Below are 25,717 nucleotides of genomic sequence, written 5' to 3' on the forward strand. Positions count from 1 at the left end.
CCCGCTTTTCCCCTTCCCTTCATCGGCCGCTTTCCCCTTCCCTTCATCGGCCGCTTTCCCCTTTCCCTTCATCGGCCGCTTTCCCCTTCCCTTCATCGGCCGCTTTCCCCCTTCCCTTCATCGGCCGCTTTCCCCCTTCCCTTCATCGGCCGCTTTCCCCTTCCCTTCATCGGCCGCTTTCCCCTTCCCTTCATCGCCCCGCTTTCCCCTTCCCTTCATCGCCCGCTTTTCCCCTTCCCTTCATCGCCCGCTTTCCCCATCCCTTCATCGCCCGCTCTGCCCCTTCCCTTCACTGCCCGCTCTGCCCCTTCCCTCGCCCGCTCTGCCCCTTCCCTTCACTGCCCGCTCTCCCCTTCCCTTCACTCCCCCGCTCTGCCCCTTCCCTTCATCGCCCGCTTTCCCCTTTCCCTTCATCGCCCGCTTTTCCCCTTCCCTTCATCGCCCGCTCTGCCCCTTCCCTTCACTGCCCGCTCTGCCCCTTCCCTTGCCCGCTCTGCCCTTTCCCTTCATCGCCGGCTCTGCCCCTTCCCTTCACTGCCCGCTCTGCCCTTCCCTCGCCTGCTCTGCCCGTTCCCTTAATCGCCGGCTCTGCCCCTTTCCTTCACTGCCCGCTCTGCCCCTTTCCTCGCCCGCTCTGCCCTTTCCCTTCACTGCCCGCTCTGCCCCTTCCTTCACTGCCCGCTCTGCCCCTTCCCTTCATCGCACGCTTTCCCCTTCCCTTCATCGCCCGCTTTCCCCCTTCCCTTCATCGCCCGCTCTGCCCCTTCCCTTCACCGCCCCGCTTTCCCCTTTCATCGCCCGCTCTGCCCCTTCCCTTCATCGCCGCTCTGCCCTTCCCTTCACCGCCCGCTCTGCCCCTTCCCTTCACCGCCCGCTTTCTCCTTTCATCGCCCGCTGTGCCCTTCCCTTTCATCGCCCGCAGTGCCGCTTCCCTCATTGCCGCTGTGCCCTCCTTCATCGCCCCGCTGTGCCCCTTCCCTTCATCGCCGCTGCTCCCTTCACCGCCCTCTTTCCCCTTTCATCGCCCGCTGTGCCCCTTCCCTTCATCGCCCGCTGTGCCGCTTCCCTTCATTGCCTGCTGTGCCCCTTCCCTTCATCGCCCGCTGTGCCCCTTCCCTTCATCGCCCGCTGTGCCCCTTCCCTTCATCGCCCGCTGTGCCCCTTCCCTTCATCGCCCGCTGTGCCCCTTCCCTTCATCGCCCGCTGTGCCCCTTCCCTTCATCGGCCGCTGTGCCCCTTCCCTTCATCGGCCGCTGTGTCCCTTCCCTTCATCGCCCGCTGTGCCCCTTCCCTTCATCGCCCGCTGTGCCCCTTCCCTTCATCGCCCGCTGTGCCCCTTCCCTTCATCGCCTGCTGTGCCCCTTCCCTTCATCGCCCGCTGTGCCCCTTCCCTTCATCGCCCGCTGTGCCCCTTCCCTTCATCGCCCGCTGTGCCCCTTCCCTTCATCGCCCGCTGTGCCCCTTCCCTTCATCGCCCGCTGTGCCCCTTCCCTTCATCGCCCGCTGTGCCCCTTCCCTTCATCGCCCGCTGTGCCCCTTCCCTTCATCGCCCGCTGTGCCCCTTCCCTTCATCGCCCGCTGTGCCCCTTCCCTTCATCGCCTGCTGTGCCCCTTCCCTTCATCGCCCGCTGTGCCCCTTCCCTTCATCGCCCGCTGTGCCCCTTCCCTTCATTGCCCGCCGTGCCCCTTCCCTTCATCGCCCGCTGTGCCCCTTCCCTTCATCGCCCGCCGTGCCCCTTCCCTTCATCGCCCGCTGTGCCCCTTCCCTTCATCGCCCGCTGTGCCCCTTCTCTTCATCGCCCGCTGTGCCCCTTCCCTTCACTGCCTGCTCTGCCCCTTCCCTCGCCCGCTCTGCCCTTTCCCTTCACTGCCCGCTCTGCCCTTTCCCTTCACTGCCCGCTCTGCCCCTTCCCTTCACTGCCCGCTCTGCCCCTTCCCTTCATCGCCCGCTTTCCCCTTCCCTTCATCGCCCGCTTTCCCCTTCCCTTCATCGCCCGCTCTGCCCCTTCCCTTCACTGCCCGCTCTGCCCCTTCCCTTGCCCGCTCTGCCCTTTCCCTTCATCGCCCGCTCTGCCCCTTCCCTTCACTGCCCGCTCTGCCCCTTCCCTCGCCCGCTCTGCCCTTTCCCTTCATCGCTGGCTCTGCCCCTTCCCTTCACTGCCCGCTCTGCCCCTTCCCTCGCCCGCTCTGCCCCTTCCCTTCACTGCCCGCTCTGCCCCTTCCCTTCACTGCCCGCTCTGCCCCTTCCCTTCATCGCCCGCTTTCCCCTTCCCTTCATCGCCCGCTCTGCCCTTCCCTTTATCGCCCGCTCTGCCCCTTCCCTTCACCGCCCTCTTTCCCCTTTCATCGCCCGCTGTGCCCCTTCCCTTCATCGCCCGCTGTGCCGCTTCCCTTCATTGCCTGCTGTGCCCCTTCCCTTCATCGCCCGCTGTGCCCCATCCCTTCATCGCCCGCTGTGCCCCTTCCCTTCATCGCCCGCTGTGCCCCTTCCCTTCATCGCCCGCTGTGCCCCTTCCCTTCATCGGCCGCTTTCCCCTTCCCTTCATCGGCCGCTTTCCCCTTCCCTTCATCGGCCGCTTTCCCCTTCCCTTCATCGGCCGCTTTCCCCTTCCCTTCATCGGCCGCTTTCCCCTTCCCTTCATCGGCCGCTTTCCCCTTCCCTTCATCGGCCGCTTTCCCCTTCCCTTCATCGGCCGCTTTCCCCTTCCCTTCATCGGCCGCTTTCCCCTTCCCTTCATCGGCCGCTTTCCCCTTCCCTTCATCGCCCGCTTTCCCCTTCCCTTCATCGCCCGCTTTCCCCTTCCCTTCATCGCCCGCTTTCCCCTTCCCTTCATCGCCCGCTTTCCCCATCCCTTCATCGCCCGCTCTGCCCCTTCCCTTCACTGCCCGCTCTGCCCCTTCCCTCGCCCGCTCTGCCCCTTCCCTTCACTGCCCGCTCTGCCCCTTCCCTTCACTGCCCGCTCTGCCCCTTCCCTTCATCGCCCGCTTTCCCCTTCCCTTCATCGCCCGCTTTCCCCTTCCCTTCATCGCCCGCTCTGCCCCTTCCCTTCACTGCCCGCTCTGCCCCTTCCCTTGCCCGCTCTGCCCTTTCCCTTCATCGCCCGCTCTGCCCCTTCCCTTCACTGCCCGCTCTGCCCCTTCCCTCGCCCGCTGTGCCCTTTCCCTTCATCGCCGGCTCTGCCCCTTCCCTTCACTGCCCGCTCTGCCCCTTCCCTCGCCCGCTCTGCCCTTTCCCTTCACTGCCCGCTCTGCCCCTTCCCTTCACTGCCCGCTCTGCCCCTTCCCTTCATCGCCCGCTTTCCCCTTCCCTTCATCGCCCGCTTTCCCCTTCCCTTCATCGCCCACTCTGCCCCTTCCCTTCACCGCCCGCTTTCCCCTTTCATCGCCCGCTCTGCCCCTTCCCTTCATCGCCCGCTCTGCCCTTCCCTTCACCGCCCGCTCTGCCCCTTCCCTTCACTGCCCTCTTTCCCCTTTCATCGCCCGCTGTGCCCCTTCCCTTCATCGCCCGCTGTGCCCCTTCCCTTCATTGCCTGCTGTGCCCCTTCCCTTCATCGCCCGCTGTGCCCCTTCCCTTCATCGCCCGCTGTGCCCCTTCCCTTCATCGCCCGCTGTGCCCCTTCCCTTCATCGCCCGCTGTGCCCCTTCCCTTCATCGCCCGCTGTGCCCCTTCCCTTCATCGCCCGCTGTGCCCCTTCCCTTCATCGCCCGCTGTGCCCCTTCCCTTCATCGGCCGCTGTGCCCCTTCCCTTCATCGGCCGCTGTGCCCCTTCCCTTCATCGGCCGCTGTGCCCCTTCCCTTAATCGGCTGCTTTCCCCTTCCCTTAATCGGCCGCTTTCCCCTTCCCTTCATCGGCCGGTTTCCCCTTCCCTTCATCGGCCGCTTTCCCCTTCCCTTCATCGGCCCATTTCCCCTTCTCTTCATAGCCCGCTTTCCCCTTCCCTTCATCGCCCGCTTTCCCCTTCCCTTCATCGCCCGCTTTCCCCTTCCCTTCATCGCCCGCTCTGCCCCTTCCCTTCACGGCCCGCTCTGCCCCTTCCCTCGCCCGCTCTGCCCTTTCCCTTCACTGCCCGCTCTGCCCCTTCCCTTCACTGCCCGCTCTGCCCCTTCCCTTCATCGCCCGCTTCCCCCTTCCCTTCATCGCCCGCTTTCCCTTCCCTTCATCGCCCGCTCTGCCCCTTCCCTTCACTGCCCGCTCTGCCCCTTCCCTTGCCCGCTCTGCCCTTTCCCTTCATCGCCCGCTCTGCCCCTTCCCTTCACTGCCTGCTCTGCCCCTTCCCTCGCCTGCTGTGCCCTTTCCCTTCATCGCCGGCTCTGCCCCTTCCCTTCACTGCCCGCTCTGCCCCTTCCCTCGCCCGCTCTGTCCTTTCCCTTCACTGCCTGCTCTGCCCCTTCCCTTCACTGCCCGCTCTGCCCCTTCCCTTCATTGCCCGCTTTCCCCTTCCCTTCATCGCCCGCTTTCCCCTTCCATTCATCGCCCGCTCTGCCCCTTCCCTTCACCGCCCGCTTTCCCCTTTCATCGCCCGCTCTGCCCCTTCCCTTCATCGCCCGCTCTGCCCTTCCCTTCACCGCCCGCTCTGCCCTTCCCTTCACCGCCCTCTTTCCCCTTTCATCGCCCGCTGTGCCCCTTCCCTTCATCGCCCGCTGTGCCGCTTCCCTTCATTGCCTGCTGTGCCCCTTCCCTTCATCGCCCGCTGTGTCCCTTCCCTTCATCGCCCGCTGTGCCCCTTCCCTTCATCGCCCGCTCTGCCCCTTCCCTTCACCGCCCTCTTTCCCCTTTCATCGCCCGCTGTGCCCCTTCCCTTCATCGCCCGCTGTGCCGCTTCCCTTCATTGCCTGCTGTGCCCCTTCCCTTCATCGCCCGCTGTGCCCCTTCCCTTCATCGGCCGCTGTGCCCCTTCCCTTCATCGGCCCGCTGTGCCCCTTCCCTTCATCGGCCGCTGTGCCCCTTCCCTTCATCGGCCGCTGTGCCCCTTCCCTTCATCGCCCGCTGTGCCCCTTCCCTTCATCGCCCGCTGTGCCCCTTCCCTTCATCGCCCGCTGTGCCCCTTCCCTTCATCGCCCGCTGTGCCCCTTCCCTTCATCGCCTGCTGTGCCCCTTCCCTTCATCGCCCGCTGTGCCCCTTCCCTTCATCGCCCGCTGTGCCCCTTCCCTTCATCGCCCGCTGTGCCCCTTCCCTTCATCGCCCGCTGTGCCCCTTCCCTTCATCGCCCGCTGTGCCCCTTCCCTTCATCGCCCGCTGTGCCCCTTCCCTTCATCGCCCGCTGTGCCCCTTCCCTTCATCGCCCGCTGTGCCCCTTCCCTTCATCGCCCGCTGTGCCCCTTCCCTTCATCGCCTGCTGTGCCCCTTCCCTTCATCGCCCGCTGTGCCCCTTCCCTTCATCGCCCGCTGTGCCCCTTCCCTTCATCGCCCGCTGTGCCCCTTCCCTTCATCGCCCGCTGTGCCCCTTCCCTTCATTGCCCGCCGTGCCCCTTCCCTTCATCGCCCGCTGTGCCCCTTCCCTTCATCGCCCGCCGTGCCCCTTCCCTTCATCGCCCGCTGTGCCCCTTCCCTTCATCGCCCGCTGTGCCCCTTCTCTTCATCGCCCGCTGTGCCCCTTCCCTTCATCGCCCGCTGTGCCCCTTCCCTTCATCGCCCGCTGTGCCCCTTCCCTTCATCGCCCGCTGTGCCCCTTCCCTTCATCGCCCGCTGTGCCCCTTCCCTTCATCGCCTGCTTTCCCCTTCCCTTCATCGTTTGCTTTCCCCATTCCCTTGATCGCCTGCTCTGCCCCTGCTCTTGATAGCCCCCTCTTTGGCCCCCCAAGTATGCACCAACTGTAAATGGGCCGGTAACCTTTTTCAGCACAGTGGTTAGCACAGTTGTTTCACAGCTCCACGGCCCCAGGTTTGATTCCTGGCTTGGGTCACTATCTGTGCGGTGTCTACACGTTCTCCAGTGCCTGCGTCTGTTTTATCTGAGTGCTCCGGTTTTCTCCCACAGTCCAAAGATGTGTAGGCTAGGTGGGTTAGCCATGATAAATTGTCCTTGGTGTCCAAAAAAAGGTTAGGTGGGGTTACTGGGTTACGGGTATGGGATGGGCTTAAGTGGGATGCTCTTTCCAAGGGCTGCTGCGGACTCGATGGGCCGAATGGCCTCCTTCTGAACTGTAAATTCTATGATTCTACGGCTGTTGTTTTTTGGTCTGATTCCACCGTATGGTCCAGTGGTCATTTTTCCATCCACCTGCAATTTAAAGGGCAGTCTAGGCAAATTGTTTTCGTGAACGTGGAGATTGGAGTACAGTATGTGCTACCACTTGTGGCAGTTGAAGCCAGTGAGAACATTTGAGAGGCAGCGTGCACGAGAAGAAAAATCTCAAAGCACAATGGGAAAGGGAAGGGAGCTGGAATTAATCTGAATAGTTTTGATTCAGTGGCGTGCTGGGCCCAAAACTGTTGCATTGACATGACGGCATTGTGAGTTAATCTTACAGCTAGTGGCGCTCCCATGCATCCGCTGCCCTTGTTCTTCTGTACGATAAGAGTTGTCGATTTGGACGGTGCTGTTGAAGAAGCCTCGGAGAATTAATCTAGTGCAATTTGTAACTGCCACTGTGCGTGGTAGCGGATAGAGTGAAAGTTGAAGATGGATGGGGTGCCAGTCAAGCAGGCTGCTTTGTCCTGGATTCTGCTGAGCTTATTAAGTGTTGTTGGAGCTGCACTCACCCGAGTAAGGGGAGAATATTCCTCAACACTCCTGCCTTGCACCTTGTAGATGCTGGCTTTGGGAGTCAGGAGGTCAGTTACTCACTGCAGAATTCTCTGTTCTTGCAGCTACTGTATTTATATAACTAGTCCAGTTACATTCCAGTTACATTTCTGGCCACTGTTGGAGGATTCAGTAATAATGCCATTGAATGTCACAGGCACTCTCTGTTATTGGCGATGATAATTTCCTACCACTTTTGTTGCGTGAATGTTCTTTTTATGGATATGGGACAATGGTGTTGGGTTGGAGTCATCAAAAGGTCTACAGTACAGAAAAGGCCTTTCGGCCCATCGTGACTGCACTGGCCAGAAACGACCACCTCTTGTAAACCCATTGCAGATTAGCCAATGATGGAACCGGCCCGGGGGTGGGGAGGTTGTTCCTATAAACTGGGATATGTCCGTCAATACTGTGGTATCATGTATTAGTTCCCCAACCTCTTGTCTATCAGTGGTGCACTTGGCCACGGCTGAGCTTTGACGGACAGGGTTTTCCCATCTACTGATCTCCCATTCACCAAGGCGGTAGCTGACATTGTGCCAGCAATGCTTCATGGAAGCCATTTGTGAAGAGAATGGATTGTTTTGTCATTAGGATTACAGTGAAGCATAATGAGTGAAATGTTCATGTTTTATCCATTTTGACTGTGACAGTACCCAGCCATTGTTGAGACTTTTTTGAGCTACGCCTCGCTGGTGTCAGTGGGTAGCATTGCGGGGTGCAATTTGAGGGTGCATTAAATTACACTAGTATATTGACTTCATTTTTCCTCCACAGCATGTGGTAAGTAATCTGATTACAGCTCTAGTTTCACAGAAAAAGGGCTACCAACCCATGTTTGTGTTTAATGAAAGATTGAAACTGCCAAGCATGTGATGAAGCTGTTTTAATCAGTTCAGGTGCTTATTTTAGTCAGCACTGTTCCTTGTGCTTGGAATTTAGGCATTGCAGTCTCTTTTCAGTGGTTGACAAGGCCAAATGTTGGAGCGATTCTACTTCTCTGTCCTCCACTTTCCTGGTAAATCCTTTGTATCCATTTTGTTCTGAAGTCCTTCACAAATGCTTTGTAATTGCCCTTTTACATTTAGGCTATATTCTGCTCAGGAGCAGGAGAAGACCATTCAGCCCATCAAACCTTTCCGCCATTCAATATGATCATCCACTTAAACACTTTGTTCCCCACATTAACCACATATTCCTTTCTGCCATTGGCATTTAGAAACCTGTCAATGTCTACTATAAACATACTCAATGACAGGGCTTCCGCAGGCCTCTGGGGTAGAGAGTTCTAAAGATTCACAACCCTTGATTTGAAAAAAGTTCTCCGTATCTTGGTCCTAAGTGGCATCCCCCTTATTTTGAAATTGAGACCCCTGGTTCAAGACTCCTCAACCAGGGGAAAATATCTTACCTGTATCTACCCTGTCTATCCTTTTAAATATTTTGCAGGTTTCAATGAGATCACATACTTTGAAACTTTAGAGAATACAAGCCCGGTTTGCCCAATCTCTCTTCATAAGATAGTCCCTCTGTCCCTGGAACGCGTCTGAAGAATCTTTGTTGCACTCCCTCTGTGATAATAATATCCTTCTTCAGGTAAGGGAACCAAAATTTCACACACTACTCCTGTTCTCAAATCCTTTTGTGATAAAGGCCAACATACCATTCGCCTTCCTAATTGCCTGCTGCACATGCATGATAGCTTCAGTGACTTACGGACAAGGACACCCAGGTCCTTTGTATCTACATTTTCTAATCTCTTGCCATTTAAGAAATACTCTGCACATTTGTTCCTTTTTTAAATATAAATTTAGATTACCCAATTCATTTTTTTCAATTAAGGGACAATTTAGCGTGGCCAATCCACCTACCATGCAGACCTTTGGGTTGTGGGGGCGAAACCCACGCAAACACGGGGAGAATGTGCAAACTCCACACGGACAGTGACTCAGCCGGAATCGAACCTGGGACCAGCGCTAACCACTGCCCCACCGTGCTGCCACATTTGAATGAATGAAATTTGTTCCTTCTACCAATGTGAATAACCTCACACTTTTCCACATTATATTCCATCTGTCATGTTCTTGCCCACTGACTAAGTCTGTCCATGTCCGCTTGAAGCCACTTTGCATCATCGTTGCAACACACATTCCCACCTAGCTTTGTGTTATTCATGAACGTGGACATAATACATTAGGTCCCGACATCCAAATCACTGATATATATTGTGAACAGCTGGGGCCCTGAGTACTGATCCCTGTGGTACCCCACTAGTCACAGCGTGCCAACACGCGAATGACCTGTTTATTCCTACTCTTTTCTGCTTGTTAACCAATCCTTAACCCATGCCAGTTTATTACCTTCTTTCCCATGTGCTTTTAATTTTGCTAACAAACCTCCCGTGTTTTTTGTTATCAAAAGCCTTCTAAAAATCCAAGTATACTACATCCATCCATTTATCAATTCTGTTAGTAGCATTTTCAAAGAACTCCAAAAGGGTTTGACAAACATGCTTTCCATTCACAAATGAAATGAAATGAAAATTGCTTATTGTCACGAGTAAGCTTCAATTAAGTTAGTGCGAAAAGCCACATTCCGGCACCTGTTCGGGGAGGCTGTTATGGGAATCGAACCGTGCTGCTGGCCTGCCTTGGTCTGCTTTCAAAGCCAGCGATTTAGCCCAGTGTGCTAAACAGCCTCCATGTTACTGTCCCCAATCAGAACATTATTATCTAATTGTCCATTTATTGCATCCTTTCTAGATTAATGTAAGGCGAACTGGCCTATAGACCCCTGGATTTTTTTCCCTCTCCTTTCTGGAGAGAGTGGAGTGGCATTTGCCACTTCCAATCTGCAGGAATTTTCCCTGTACATCATAAGATACATGCTACAGAAACAGGACATTTGGCCCAACCTGTCCATGCTGGTGTTTATGCTCCTGTCTTTTTCTCGCATCTAAATTTAACCCTCTATTCCTCCTCACTCTTACACTTATCTAGCTTCCCCTTAAATGCATCTATGTTTCAGTTGTTTCAATCACTTGTGGTGTTAGCGAGTTCCACCAGTCTTTGGGAGAAAAAGTTTCTCGTTGGAGGAGCACCAAGAAATTGGTTAATCTTTATTCTCCTTATCTTGTTCCTTATAGAATCACTACAGTGCAGAAGGAGACCATTTGGCCCATCGAGTCTACACTGACCATTTGAAAGAACATCCTACCTAAGCTCACGCCCCCACCGTATCTCAGTAACCCCACCTAACATTTTGGACACCAAGAGGCAATTTAGCGTATCCAATCACCTAACCTGCACACTTTTAGACTGTGGGAGGAATTTCAGAATTTGTGTCCTTTCCCTGTAATGTGTTCCTTGACCCCTCTTCACAAGGAAGTTTTGTTAAAGATTGGACAGACCTCCACTGGATGATTGCATTCAGTTCTGGACACCACTAGACCTGAGATTGCAGCAGAGATTTACTCAATTGCCCATCTCTAATTACCTTGGCTTGCTAGGCCATTTCGGAGGGCAGTTAATGTAGAAAACGTAAGACAGCGACCAAGCCGGGAATCTAATCCGGGTCCCTGACAGTGTAGCAACAGTGCTAACCACTGTACTACCATGCCACGTATAATAACTTTCAAAGGGAAATTGGATAAATGCTTGGAAGGGGAGAACATTTGAAGGAAGGAGCAGGGGAGTGGAATGAAATGGAGAGCTCTTGGCATAGGGCTGAATGGTCTCTTATGTGCTGTATGATTCTGTGCTGATTTTACCATTCAGGTTTTTTTCTGGGATAAGTGCATGCAAGATGGATATATATATTTAAATTCCATATTTCAAGTAAAAGAAAATGAAGGAAGGACTTCCCAATATTTGAATTCATTGAGTTTATCAATGAAGTGCTTTTGCTATTCAGAACTAATGAGCCAAGAAAGCTACATTTAAGATGAGGATACTAGACTGGATTTTGCTATTTGAAATAAACTAATGGCAAAGGCAATGGTGTTCGCTGTTACTTGTGTATAAGTCAGGCAGCAACTCTGGTGGCCCCACAGGTCCAATTAAATGCAGAAATCCGTAAGTTTCTATCTGAGATGCGCTGCTCCTACAGAAGCTGAGGGGTAAATGGCATCACGTTGTCCAACTCCCCATTAAAATGCACTGAATGGTGTGAAGTTCCTGTATTTATCTAACCGGTGCAGTCTAAACTCCCAACAAAAAGTTAGGGCTTTACATTCCAGGTTAAACTTTGAACAGTGGCAAATCTTAATTACTGACAACCAGCCTCTCTGGCACTGAAAATTAACTTCTATGAATGCTGATTTTCATTTCTTCAGCTTTTAATTACTGTAGGAGATTTAGAAAGAAAAATGTGCAAATAAAATACATATTTTTACTTTTTTAATTTCTTGCCTCTTGCTCTCTCTCGATCCAATAATTTTTTTCCCCATCTCTTTGCTTTGAAGACTGTACCCGATTTATTGAATTCACTATTCTAACTGACACTTCCTGATTAAGTCACTGCTACTCATTGATTGTCCTTTAACGTGATTTGTTTTAAAAAAAACTCAGTTGCTTGCCCTGTTCATACAGGCCCCATATTCCCTGTGAAGAGTGCTGCACCTTTTGGGTAAATGACAAACCGCAAGTTGCTGTGCGGGCAAGTGCAATTCTAACGAGTGGCCAGCGCAGTTTGCGCGTTGCTCAGCACACCAGCTGCAAGTGTGTGGATGGGATAAGCAGAAAGTAAAATAAACCCTTGTTCCGGGCACTTAATATGTGCCTCTCCCTGATCATCATCAGTGAACCACTTCCAAATTACAATGGCAAAGGTAGATAAGTAAGATGTGTTTGTGTCCTCAACTAGCCGATCTCTGACCTTGCATTTCATGTTGGGAGGTGAAAATTTGACGTGTAGTTATTTGAACTCCAGTCTCAATCTTTCAGTTTAAAGGCTAGAGCAGGTGTGAAGCTAGTCGTTGGCGTCTTTCCTATAATTGAGCTATTAATTGCACGCATTTACAGCCACTTACCGAGTGCTCTGAGCTCATAACTCTTAACTGAGATTGTCTGCCAGTTAATGCAACTGTGCAGTGGTGCACTTCACCTAGTTGTGGTTTTTGTAGGCAAGTGACGTGTTTGGTTGACTCCCTTGTTAGGCTTTTTCCTTGTTATGTATGTGGTTCTAGCCAGGGGGTTTTAGGGTAAAATTGTCCACAATAATTTGAACAGAGAAAATTGGATATTGTTTTGCGCATAAATGTCCTCCCCTGAACCCCCGCTTTGTGCACTGTGGTAGAATGTTGCTATGGTGATAGGGGCAGGCTACCGTGGCTGCTGCCTTTCCATTGTGTGGTTGAAAGGCGAATGCTTGAAGCGTTTAGTGATCCTATCTGATGTGAATTCCTGGTAAGAAAGGAGCACTTTTCTTTGGGAGCTGAGACTTTGCTGCCTATTTACTTGCTGCATTAACCTGGAAGGAAGAAAGTGCCATTGTAACATAGTGAGAAATGATGAGCTGAGTCTTACAAGTTACAGCACCGTGTTTCCCCCATCTCATTTGATTTCGAATGTTTAAATGTATAAGAATAGTCTGGATTGTGGCAATCTGCCCCCATTAAAAAAAAAATGCTTTTTATCTGGAATTATCGTGTAAAGGAGCTCATAAATTCAAATACTGGTTTTCTTGCAAACTTCGCAATGGCCCAATCTGTCTAATCAATCTCGCAGAGAATGCAGCCTGACTGCTGTTTCTCTTTCTTGTGTGTGAGAGCGACTTAACTGCATGTCGACAGACAGCACTTCCTCCTTGCAGTACCGTGGCACTCCTGTGTGTGTGTGCAGAACAACCGTGCCACTTGAAGAGAAATGTGACTTTGTTCTGAAGATGGCCATTTTGTATTAAAAAAGACTTCAGTGGGTTTGCAATCTGTCATTGATTTTCTGTTTCCTATGATCAAAGTGCAGGAACTTTGCGGGTTCTTGTATTTCTGCCAACGCAAATATGCAGCATGGGAAATGGCAACAAGCGTTTTAGTTAGAAATAAACCGAACCATCGTTTAAAGGGGATGATTCTGGATTGCAACAACAATTTGTGTTAAAGGTGCTATGCAAATATAAAATGCCCCAAGGTGCTTCACAGAAGCATTTCTAAATAAAATTTGTATTTTAGAATCATAGAATTTACAGTGCAGAAGGAGGCTATTCGGCTCATCGAGTCTGCACCGGCCCTTGGAAAGAGTATCCTACCCAAGCCCACACCTTCACCCTATCCCCGTAACCCAGTGACCCCACCCAACCTTTTTGGGCACTAAGGGCAATTTATCACGGCCAGTCCACCTAACCTGCACATCTTTGGACTGTGGGAGGAAACCGGAGCACCCGGAGGAAACCCACGCAGACAAGGGGATAACGCACAGACAGTGACCCCAGCCAGGAATCGAACCTGGGACCCTGGAGCTGTGAAGCAACTGTGCTAACCACTATGCTACCGTACTGCCCCTCTAGAATAAAGTTATTGATTGACCAGTGAGCATAGAAGACAATAGTGGAACAGGACTTGGTGTGAGTTAAGACCTAAGTATTCAGCATTACGAGTATTTAGTTCCACCCTTCACGACCAGCTTGAGGTTTATCCAACTGACGAGATCAAATATTTAGAGAATTTAAACTTTTTATTTTAGCCTAAGTGTGAACTAATTTCCTTTTCTTTCAGCTCACCTGCACCAAGGATTGTTTACAATGGCAAACGAAACAACGGACCACGTTCTCCAACGAACACTGCACCACAAGAGAGTTATACTCCAGCACATGAAGAAAATGTCAGATTTATACATGAAGGTACATTGAGATTGATGTGAAGACAAAGGACTCCCAGACAGGCAAACGTACATTTATAAAGCACTTTTCATGATCACACGGTATCCCAAAGTGTTTTACAGTCAGTAAAGTTCTTTTGAAATGTAGTCACTGTTACAATGCAGGAAACATTGCAGCCAATTTGTGCATAGCAAACTCCCACAAACAGCAATGTGGTAATAAGATAATCTGTTTTTGTAATGTTGATTGGAGGATAAATATTGGCCAGGATACAAGAGATTACCCGCTTGCTCCTTTTCAAAATAGTGTTATGGGCTCTTCTATATCAACCTTAGAAGGCAGAAGAGGCCTCATCTGATCTGAAATTACAGGAGCTCCATCAGTGCAACACTCCTTCAGTACTAACACCATGGTGTCAGTTTTGATTATTGGAGGGGCGGCATGGCGGAGCAGTGTTTAGCACTACTGCCCCACGGCGGTAAGGTTCGATCCCGGCCCCAGATCACCATCCGCGCGGAGTTTGCACATTCTCCTCGTGTCTGCCTGAGTCTCACCCCCACAACCCAAATAGATGTGCAGGGTAGGTGGATTGGCCATGCCAAATTGCCCCTTAATTGGAATTTTTAAAAAAAGCTTTGATTATTGAACTCAACTCCTGGAGTGGGCCTGAAAGCCACAACTTTCTGACTCTGGGGCGAGAGTACTGCCAACTGAGTTACAGCTCCTTGCACAGAATGATCATACAGTCTATTATCAATGGGAGAATCTATATCTCGGCTTGAAGTTGTGAATTTGATCCATCTCTCTCTCTCTCTCTCTCTCTCTCTCTTCCCCCCCCCCCCCCCCCCCCCCCCCCCCCCCCCCCCCCCCACCACCACCTCCACCGCCGCCGCCACCGCCACCGCCACTCCTTGGAAACAATGCAAATCGCAGCCTCGTGTTTTTTCACATATGCTGCTGACACCCAGCTCTACCGTACCGCATCTCTCTTGGCTCCTCCACTGTGCTTGACCAACATCCAGTACTGGCTGAGCAGACATTTCTTCCAGTTAATCACATATTTGCATTATATTTAAAACCGCTTACTTCTGCCTCCATGACATTTGACTGTCACTGCCCCTACTTCAGCTAAGGACCTCATCCATCCCTTTATTACCTCTGGATTTGACTATTCCAACACACTCCTGGCTGCTCTCCCACATTCTGTAAACTTGGCAGCCTGAACATCTGCCAATAGTGGCTGTAACATCAATTGCAAAGGCCCTGAGTTCTGGAACTCTTTTGATGAACCTCTCTACCTCTCTCTCCTCCTTTAATACACTACCTCTTTCACCAAGCTTTTGCCCATCTGCCCTAATATAATCTTTATATTAAGGGGGCTGGTTTAGCTCAGTTGGCTAGACAGCTGGTTTGTGTCGCAGAGCGAGGCCAGCACTGTGGGTTAAATTCCCGTACCGGCTAAGGTTATTCATGAAGGCCCCGCCTTCTCAACCTTGCCCTTCGTCCGAGGTGTGGTGATCCTCGGGTTAAATCACCACCAGCCAGCTCTCCCCATCAAAGGGGAGCCTATGATCATCTGGGACTATGGGGACTTTACTGTACCATACCTTCTTATGTGGCTCAGTGTCAAGTACATTTATGGAATTGTTGAATAACTTTAAAGACATTACAAAACTCCTACATTTGTTAGTCCTTTAAGAGGGTTCTGATGATTCTCCTTGTTTGATGTCAGTGCAGGATACATGACACAATTTGGTTGCTTTCCTGGAGCATGGTTTTTGGAATTCCTTAAGTTTGTCCAACAAAACCTGAGTTTAACTTTACCCCAGTAACTAGCAGTTGGGTGATTGGCTCGTCTGAACGCTCGGGTTTCTGTGGAGGCTTGTATGAGAAATGGTTATAGCTGACTAAGCATGAGGTGCTGATAAACTGTACTAGGGGCAGCAAAATCAGAAATCCATTCTTTCAAAGAGCAGCTACAATTTTCCAAGGTTTGGCACATAAAGGGCTCTTCGCACATCTGTGGTGTGGAGATTAAATGGCGTGCAGGGTGGGTTTAGGATTTAGGATTATCCCACCAGAGGTGAATGAATGACTGGTGCAATTGTGAGGGGTTTGGGATCAGTTGCCTGCATTACCCTTCTCGTAGCCATTCTGTGCAGCTTAGTTATAAGGATTGGAAAGGAGATTTCCTTCTTAAAAATAAACCTTTTAGTACAACAGTCCCTAGATAAAGTGGAGAGCGTTGTTCATTTGAATAGTCTAGGTGTAAATAAACAGTTCAACATTAAATGTTATCTTTACGTTGGCATATATTTTGTTCCAATATATGTTAGAACTAGTTCTCAGCCATCTGGTAACTGTACGAGTTTGCGGCTGCCAAATTGGTGGCATTTACTTGTGCCCAGGCCTAAGCTGACATGCACACTGTTCCCAACAGGATGTGGCTGCCTTTGGTTTTGGATACTTGGATTTAAAAACTACAGACATTTTGAGTGAAATATAAAGTTGCCTTTTTAATAGATAATCGGTGTTCTGATTGGCTCGAGAATTGGTATTAATTTCTGCCAAGATCCCATGCTGCTAGAATCCCTGCTTTAAAGTCCTGCTAACAACATCCTGTGGTTTCATCAACAATCGACAGCAACAGCTGTCACTGCTGTTTTAAACTGCTTTTCATCCTTTTCTCTTCTGAGCTTGATGCAAAAGATTTGGAGAGGCCCATATGAAATCGCGAAATGTGTCAAGTTAGGAATTGAATGTGTTACCGCTAAAAAGCGCTTCACCATCAGAGATGTGTGTTTACCTGGGGAATTCCAAACAGGTGTACTTTGTTGCACCTTTTAGAATGATCAGCTGTTGTATGCCAAGGGGTTGCTTGGACTTTGAATGATTTCTGAGCTGGTAGTGCAGCATCAAGCTTTCTTTTTTAAAAAATTTAGAGTACTCAATTAATTTCTTCCAATTAAGGGGCAATTTAATGTGGCCAATCCACCGAGCTTTCTCATCTTTGGGTTGTGGGGGCTAAACCCACGCAGACACGGGGAGAATATGCAAACTCCACACGGACAGTGATCCAGAGTCGGGATCGAACCTGGGACCTCGGCGCCGTGAGGCAGCAGGGCTAACCCACTGCTGCCCTAGCATCACAGCTTTCTAATCTTACCGAGAACCCTGTGAAGTTACGTTGCCTTTACCTGTCTAAGGCCCTTAGGACTTTGATCACATTTAAGCTTTGATGCTTTCTCGATAAAGCATTTTTGTGCTTTGGAGCATCTTGTGCCAGCACTGCTAATACATTTTACAGTGACAGATGTACTACTCTGTTCCTCTGTTTTGTTTATATACTTCAGTTGAACAAAGATTAGTGGTTAATACTGTAGTCCTGATGAACAGAAGTATGGAGCTGGGGCCCAGCCTTGGCAACGCTGCTTCCCAACAGTGGAATTAACTTTTGACAAGCAGCTGGCAGTTGTGGCTTCTCCATGCACATCTTGGGGTTTCGGTGGTTACCCAGTACAGAAAGTTGAACTTTGCCAAAGGGGGGGACGATCTTCCTGTTTGAAATTGTAGTCTTGGAATTGTGGTGTTGTGGGAATCCTACCAGACCCTTTGAAAGCAAAAGCGGTGATTTTCGTAATGTGGAACTAGACTATTGTTTGACTAGGGCATTATTATAATGATATCTTCAGCTTGTAATCATAGGATGAAGTAAGGCCAGAAATCATTTTCAGCCAGATTTGGGAGAAAAACAATTGTAAAAGCTATTCTTTGGCTACATCTTCGTTTAGGAAAATACATGACTCTTGTAGGTAGAAATGTTTAAATCTACAGAGTTGGGCAGTGACTTGGGGGCAGCACGGGGTTAGCACAGTTGCTTCACAGCTCCAGGGTCCCAGGTTCAATTCCCGGCTTGTGTCACTGTCTGTGCGGAGTCTGCACGTTCGCCCCGTGTCTGCGTGCGTTTACTCCAGGTGCTCTGGTTTCCTCCCATAGTCCAAAGGTATGCAGGTTAGGTGGATTGGCCATGATAAATTGCCCTTAGTGTCCAAAAAGGTTAAGTGGGGATACGGGGATAGGGTGGAGACGTGGGCTTGAGTGATCTTTCCAAGGGCCAGTGGAGACTTGATGAGCCAAATGGCCTCCTTCTGCACTGTAAATTCTATGATTCTATAGAAAGGCAAAAGATCAAGACTTCCTGGGGCTTGTGAAATATTTGATGCTGTGAATTTAACATGAAAACTCTTGTTAGTCTTTTTTAAATTGGTGGAAAGAAGCTGAAGAGAGGGTGGACAGCCTTTTACCAAAGGCTATCCTCTTCCCTCACTCCAGTCTGATAGATATCTGAACCTGAAACGAAAGAGAAAATGCTGGAAAATCTCAGCAGGTCTGGCAGCATCTGTAAGGAGAGAAAAGAGCTAACGTTGCGAGTCCGATGACTCTTTGTCAAAGCTGTCAAAGCTTTTTGTCACAGCTTTGACAAAGAGTCATCGGACTGGAAACGTTAGCTCTTTTCTCTCCCTACAGATACTGCCAGACATACTGATATTTTCCAGCATTTTCTCTTTCGTTTCAGATTCCAGCATCCACAGTAATTTGCTTTTATCCAGATATCTGAACCTGTTTTGCAGCTTGGCAGTGTGTGGAACGAGAGCTGAGGAGTCAGATGTCAGGAAACGAACGAGGCCCTGTCCAGTACGTAGAGAAGAATCCAAATCCAAATCTACACAGTGAGTAATGGATGGTTGAGGCTGGTGTGGGAGGTCAGAGGACAAGTCTTCCACTATCAATTGGAAACCTCTTGCAAATGCCACATGTTTTTAAATTGCAAAAGCTTTTAGAAAAATTTGAATCCCTCTCATTTTGGATATGTTGCAAAAGATGCAAGGTACCTACTTGCACACTGCAGGAAAGGACCAGTGCTTGTTTCAAGCTGAACTCCCTGTCTCCTCTATAGTCAGACACTTGTAGACTGTAAGATGTGGGAGCAGAAGATGGCCATTCGGCCATCGAGCCAGCTCTGCCATCCAATGAAATCATGACTGATCTGATATGATAATCCTTGACTCCATTTTCCCATCTTATCCCCATAACCCTTGGTTCCCTTACTGATTGAAAATCTATCTCAGCCTTGAACATACTTTTTTTTTCCCAATTAATTTTTTTTCCAATTAAGGGGCAATTTAGCATGGCCAATTCACCTACCCTGCACATCGTTTTGGGTTGTGGGGGCGAAACCCACGCAAACACGGAGAGAATATGCAAATTCCACACGGACAGTGACCCAGAGCCGCGATCGAACCTGGGACCTCGGCATCGTGAGGCAGCAGGGCTAACCCACTGCACCACCGTGCTGCCTAGCCTTGAACAGTACGGCTCTCAGTGGTACATAATTCCACAGATACACTATCCTCTGAGAGAAGAAATTCCTCCTCATCTCTGTCTGAAATGGATGACCCCTTACTTTGAGATTATGCTCTCGATCCCAGCCTCTCCCACAAGAGGAAACAGCCTCTGGCATCCACCCAGTTAAGCCCTCTGAGAATCCAATCTGTCTCAACAAGGTTGCCTCTCATTCTTCTAAACTCCAATGAGTCCAGGCCCAACCTACTCAACCTCTTCTTGTAAGAGAATCCTTCCATCCCCGGGATTAATCTTCTACCAGAGTTAACGTTTCAAGTCCAACATGACTTCAGAGTTGCACAGATTCAAAAAGTTAACTCTGTTTCTATCTCCACAGATGCTGCTAGACTCTGTTTTTAATGAAAGATTATATAACCTGTTCTTGTTAACTTTACAGAAGGGCAGCACGGTGACGCAGTGGGTTAGCACTGCTGCCTCACGGCGCTGAGGTCCCAGGTTCGATCCTGGCTCTGGGTCACTGTCTGTGTGGAGTTTGCACATTCTCCCCGTGTTTGCGTGGGTTTCGCCCCCATAACCCAAAGATGTGCAGGTTAGGTGGATTGGCCACGCTAAACTGCCCCTTAATTGGAAAAAATGAATTGGGTACTCGAAATTAAAAAAAAAAACTTTACAGCGACTGACAGACCCAAATAATGCAAACGTTTTCCTCTGATTAGTTTTTACAAATGTCATACAGGAATAAGTTGGAAAAACGGATGTTGTAATCTTTTTCTTCAGGTTTTCTGATCTATTCAAGACACTTGAGATGCAACCTCTTGTTGCTACATTTATTGGTAATTTACTTCAAAGTAATTTTACTGTTGTGTGGGCAAGTTGGTGTTAAACCTGAGCACTGATATTGTAAAACATCTGTCCTCACACAGGCACAATTTCTTTGTTTTCTTTGCACAATGAGACCTTTGTTACAAATTGTATTTAACAATGTGACATCAGCACTTGCACTGCACAAAGTTGTGAACTCAAATTTTGTAAGCACTTGGATTTTCACTGCTGGTTTCCAACAATTTTTAATTAAAGAAAAAACATCACAGCGGCCTTTCAAACTAGCATTCTATCTTAACACTATTTGATCTCTCTGCTTCTCCAGGGCATTTAGTTCAGACCCAGTCTCTCTTCTCCCCCTTGGCTAGATGTAGATCAGATTTAGGATGGTGAGTTTTTGTGTTCCGAGTGTATTTTTTGATGACCTGAGCGCACACTGGTCAGCTTAGAATGAATACCTCGTCACGAAAAACCTGCATGACATCAGAGATAATGAGGAAAATGTAACTGATGACAAATCTAAAATAAAAGGCCAAATGACTTTATTCTGAGTTTACATTGCAGTGTATCCGTGATTCATCAATGTACATAAATAATCCAATGCCAGTTTACGCCTCCTGCTGCGCTGCACCCCCACACCAGCACAGAAACGTACCCTGCACCCCACCTGGACTTGCACATGCACCCTGCCCCCAGCTGCACAGGCGGTCCCACCCCCACACCTTCCGCACGGGCACTTACTATGGGTTGAACACAGACCATGTTCTAAATAACGGTATTTGCTTTTCAGATTTCACACCCGTCGACTTGAGTGATTTAAAGAAGAGGGGTATGTCGGATGCTAAGAAGTCTTAAGGGCTGTTTTTTGGCTGGATTTGATCTTTCCTTCAACATCCTCAGGAGCTTCCTTTTGAAGTTTGTTTCCTTTGATCTCTGGCTGGCGAGGAATCCAGAGCCGGCCCACTTTGTTCCAGTAGAATGGATGTCCTATCGGTTACCTTTAACAGACCTGAGGATGCATGCAGTCAAGCATGTGTAACAAAAAAAAAACGAAAGTTTGTAGATGGTGCTAATTTTAACTGATTTATTTTCCACCTGTTTCTTCTCCATTTCTGTCAGGAGCTGTGCTCCAATTGACATGTCATGGCCACAATTCAGACTCCTTTCTGCCTTGAGCAGTATAGTGCCCTCAGGAGGTGCGTTTTTTTTGGAAACTCTTCTCACTGGCCTCCGATTGTGAGTTTTCTCCGTCATTTGCTTGGCATCAACAACCAGACTGGATCTTCTGAATAGTCCCTGTTCAGAAACGTTGGGTGGGGAGGGGGACAAAATGTAGCCTATTGAATGATGCAGAAACCGCAATGACTTAAGATTTTGTTTGATTAAAATACCATTGCCATGGCTAGAGGTTGAGAACAGATTTGTTGAAACATCCTACTCGACTTGCACTGTATGTAGCCATTCCTGATGTGGGGAAGCGAAGAGCCCATGTTCAGTGACTGGGCTTAAAGCTGTGTGATGTGATCGTAAACTGGTTTTCCGTATACAGGCCACAAGTTTGAGTCATTTTAGGTTTGTATTCCAGATAGATAAGCTTCCAGCTTTCAAATAAGTCTTTAATTTTTTTTAAAATGGAGGTTTGGGGGGGCGGGGGGAATAATCTTGATTGTTTTTTAAAAATTTGTATTTCTATGCTCTGGTTTTCTCCACTGTGTACGATGATAATTGTCAGGCTGGGGGTAGGTGGGGATGTAGACTTTGAACTGTGGTTGATCAGACTTAGATGTCTAAAATAGTCTCCTCCTCTGGCTTGGTCCTTGTAATAAGTTCTCCAGCCACCATGGATAAAGTGTAAGATCACATACTGAATGTGACAGGTGGACTGCTTAGAAACCTGGGCTTGTCCCAGGAATCTTCCAGCTTTCGCAACAGTGAGCAACTCTCATACAGTGCAAGTCATTTTGCCAGAAATCTAAGCTTCCAAAAGTAGTTTTTCTCCATCCCTTTCCTTCAGCAGTTGCATCCTGGGCACGAAGGGGTTAAGTATTGTCACCATCACTGAGACATAAATTGTTACTAACATTGGCAACTTGTCCAATTGATGAGAGAGAGGATGTATCAGAGTTTGTACTCAGCTGTAGGGCGGACATGTCACACTCGAGAGCTGGAAGGATTGTATTTGTCAGAGGAATTGTACAATTATGCGAACTTCCTGATGCATAAGTGGGGAAGTGTTGTAAATAAAACTGACTTCATTTATGAGTCCAGCGTTTGTGTCCGTTGTCCAATTCTTGTTGGTGTGAATGGTGCAGACAGTATAGCAAAGTAATTTAAACAATCTCTCTAAGTTGTGATGTACAGCAAATAGAACAGAGTTAACAGACTAACATCAGCCTGGGGGTTACCATTGAACTGGACCAGTCATATAAACACTGTGGCTACCAGAGCAGTTCAAAGGCTAGGAATCATGCAGCGAGCAACTCACCTAATTCCCCAAAGCCTGTTCACCGCCTACCAGGCACAGGTCAGGAGTGGAATACTCTTGATTTGCATGGATGATTGCAGCTTCAACACTCAAGAAGCTTGACATCATCCAACACAAAGCAGTCTGTTTTATTGCCACCTAATCCACTACCCTAAACATTCATTCCCTCTGTCTCCGAGACAATGTGACGGCAGTGTGTACCATCTACAAGATGCACCATAGCAATTCACCAAAGCTCTTTCGACAGCACCTTCCAAACCCACAACCTCTGCCATCTAGTATAACAAGGTCAGCAGAGGCGAACTTGCAAGTTCCCCTCCAGTCATTCATCACCCCGACTTCGAAATATCATTGTTCCTTCACTGTCGCTGGGTCAAAATCCTGTAACTCCTTCCCGAACAGCAGCGGTTTCAGATGACAGCTCATCCCCATTTTCAGTGCTCATGGAGACGAGAGGTAGAAATAAGTTGGAGGTAGGGCGGCACGGTGGCGCAGTGGTTAGAACTGCTGCCTCACTGCACTGAGGACCCGGGTTCGATCCTGGCCCTGGATCACTGTCCGTGTGGAGTTTGCACATTCTCCCTTGTCTGCGTGGGTCTCGCCCCTCACAATCCAAAGATGTGCAGGGTATGTGGATTGGCCACACTAAATTGTCCCTTAATTGGAAACAGAAAATAATTGGATACCAGGTGGCTGGCAGGTTGAAGGCTTCCGGTTAGCAAGAACTGTGTTGGGAGAAAATGTAAACACCTCCCCCCCCCCCCCCCCCCCCCCCCTTGCTTTCGTATCCCTGTTAATAAAACCCTCAAATGGTGTCTACTTTATTATTGGTGCTCTCAACCTGTCTGGCCACTTAGTGACTTCATGCACACTTCCTTCCCCTTTGGGGAACGGTGAGGAGGTTGCAGGAAGATTCCCAGGCTGTATATCTGCTTTCTGTGGCCAACCAGGCCTGGCGTGGGACTTGAACCCAGAACTTCAGGCCCATCGGTAGGGGGGCTACTAGTTATCCACAAGACCCCCGTGCAAGGTAATATTTTACTTCTGTGGGATTGCGAGGAGCAAGGGTTCTGCCATAGTCATAGAAACTATCTACAGAAAAGATGCTTTAGTCCATCGAGTCTGCACTGATGTGAAAACACCTGGACTACCTACATAATCCCATTTTCCAACACTCTGAAATATTGCAGAAGAATAAAAGACACGGAAAGGAAGGTGAGTGTATTTGAATAGCCCCTTGTGGGTATTTATGGTTGCGTACTTCCATCATGCGGTATCCTATTCCAATTGAAGATATGTGTGGCTCATATCCAGTTTCGTGAACGGGTACCCCATAGTCAGTTTTGCATCCAAATCCTCCACAAGCGGCAGGGGGTGATGACAGTCCAAGCGGGATGCCCTTGTTTCTAATCCGCGCAGAGGCGAACTGACTAATCTGGCTTCATTGCCGGGACCTCTGTTGCAGCCACTCTGCAAATCACACCAACCATATGATGCCCAAATTCCCCAGGCACCGTAACTCAACGTCCACCCTTGTGAGCAAGGCTTAAGGGCCTAGTCATGCTTTGAAGTATCTGACCTCCCCAGTCGACATAAATTCACGCCTTAGCTCCTTTTATTTTGCCCAGGCCCTCCTGGAATACCTCCGGATACTTCCCGAGGACCTCTATGGACTTCTGGTGCTCACCCGGAAATCTGCTGCCAATCAAAGCACAGTGTTCAGAGCCAATTACGGACCAAAAGATTGGGACCCAGCCCCTGTACCACGAATAGTAGGACCTGGACTGCTGCCCGTGGGCCACTGGGGTCACAGTGGTTCCAATAATGTTCAGTGGTTTCCCCAGTACACGTCACCAATCTGGTCTGAGTATCGTGCATGCTGAATGGCAGGATTCCTGTGTGAAGCTGGTGAAAGGTGTGCTACCCGATGATGGGGATGGCAGCCCCTGTGTTTATCTCCATCACTAGGGGGTGTCCATTTACCTGCAGTTTGATCCCAATTGATGCCATTTTAGGGGCTGTGAAGCAGTTTAGCTGCATCATGTCGTCCTCCGAGTGGGCTGCATTCAAAGCCCTGGCTCGAGGCAACCTCGTTGTCTATCCTCATCATCTGTCCAGGGCAGCGCCTGCCCATTCTGGCGGGCATGCTGGCCGTACGTTCTACCACCACTGCCTGTAACTCCCTGTTATCCTCTGGGGAGGTGTCAATCAGGTCGATGGAGGTCCTTGACCGTTGAAAGGGATGGGCCAAACTCACGATGCTCAGCCAGCCTATGGAGTCGAGTTTAAAATGTCCACAACTGACTCCCTCGCAGTCTGCACAGCAGTATTGAATCGGTACCATTGCACAGTCACAAACTGTTTTGGGTCATAGCTGTAAGAGACCAACTCCACCAATTGGACAAAAGGTTTCAAAAGCGAGGCAGCCTCGTGGGGGTTAGGGAGGGGGAATCCCATCTGACCGACCTGGAATTTGTGGAGATGAAGAATAGTGGATTACTGGGGTTCGACCGCTTTTGCAGAGGCCGTTGTTCCACCGATGCAGAAGCTGGGAGAGGTGAAGAGAGGATCTTCTGCAGTGATCAGAAAGTTCCTAAAAGGAGAAGTGCAGATTTGTTGTATATGGGAAAGGAAGATCACGGTAAAATGGATACCTCCGGGAATCAATGTTTACATGAAACAGTAAGAAGTCTTACAACACCAGGTTAAAGTCCAACAGGTTTGTTTCAAACACGAGCTTTCGGAGCACTGCTCCTTCCTCAGGTGAATGAAGAGGTAGGTTCCAGAAACATTTATATAGACAAAGTCAGAGATGCCAGACAATGCTTGGAATGCGAGCATTTGCGGGTAATCAAATCATTACAGATCCAGAGATAGGGGGTGACCCAGGTTAAAGAGGTCTGAAATGTCTCAAACCAGGACAGTTGGTAGGATTTTGCAAGTCCAGGCCAGATGGTTTGGGGGGGGGGGGGGGGGGGGGGTGAATGTAATGCGACATGAATCCAAGATCCCGGTTGAGGCCGCACTCATGCGTGCGGAACTTGGCTATAAGTTTCTGCTTGGCAATTCTGCGTTGTCGCGCGTCCTGAAGACCGCCTTGGAGAACGCTTACTCGGAGATCAGAGGCTGAATGCCCTTGACTGCTGAAGTGTTCCCCGACTGGAAGGGAACATTCCTGCCTGGTGATCGTCGCACGATGCCCGTTCATTCGTTGTTGCAGTGTCTGTATGGTCTCGCCGATGTACCACGCTTCGGGACATCCTTTCCTGCAGCGTATGAGGTAGACTACATTGGTCGAGTCGCACGAGTATGTACCAGTTGTAAGACTTCTTACTGTGCTCACCCCAGTCCAATGCCGGCACCTCGACACCACTACATGAAACAGAGGATTTCCCTGCGGTGACAAAAGGCTTGGGGAAGGTGAAGGGGCCAAATTGACAATTGAAAGGAATGTGGATTAAAATGAATGTAAATAAGCAGGC

At 49.6% G+C, this 25,717-nt stretch overlaps 1 protein-coding gene across 3 annotated transcripts; it reads left to right on the forward strand.

Moving 5' to 3' along the window:
* Positions 1-6,422: 6,422 nt before the first annotated feature.
* mcrip1 (MAPK regulated corepressor interacting protein 1) lies at positions 6,423-22,017 on the forward strand. 3 transcript variants are annotated; one of them, XM_038777553.1, is made up of 5 exons: positions 6,423-6,777; positions 13,461-13,585; positions 18,196-18,294; positions 19,706-19,761; positions 20,541-22,017. In XM_038777553.1, the coding sequence occupies exons 1-5, from the start codon at positions 6,755-6,757 to the stop codon at positions 20,559-20,561; spliced, it is 324 nt and encodes a 107-aa protein (XP_038633481.1). In that variant the 5' UTR covers positions 6,423-6,754; the 3' UTR covers positions 20,562-22,017. The 3 variants fall into 3 exon arrangements, with proteins under 3 accessions (XP_038633481.1, XP_038633478.1, XP_038633479.1); XM_038777550.1 differs by lacking the exon at positions 6,423-6,777 and adding an exon at positions 12,014-12,153; XM_038777551.1 differs by lacking the exons at positions 6,423-6,777; positions 19,706-19,761 and adding an exon at positions 12,033-12,153.
* Positions 22,018-25,717: the final 3,700 nt, after the last annotated feature.

Source organism: Scyliorhinus canicula, chromosome 18 (assembly GCF_902713615.1).
Source record: "Scyliorhinus canicula chromosome 18, sScyCan1.1, whole genome shotgun sequence".
In the NCBI taxonomy this organism is placed as follows: domain Eukaryota; kingdom Metazoa; phylum Chordata; class Chondrichthyes; order Carcharhiniformes; family Scyliorhinidae; genus Scyliorhinus; species Scyliorhinus canicula.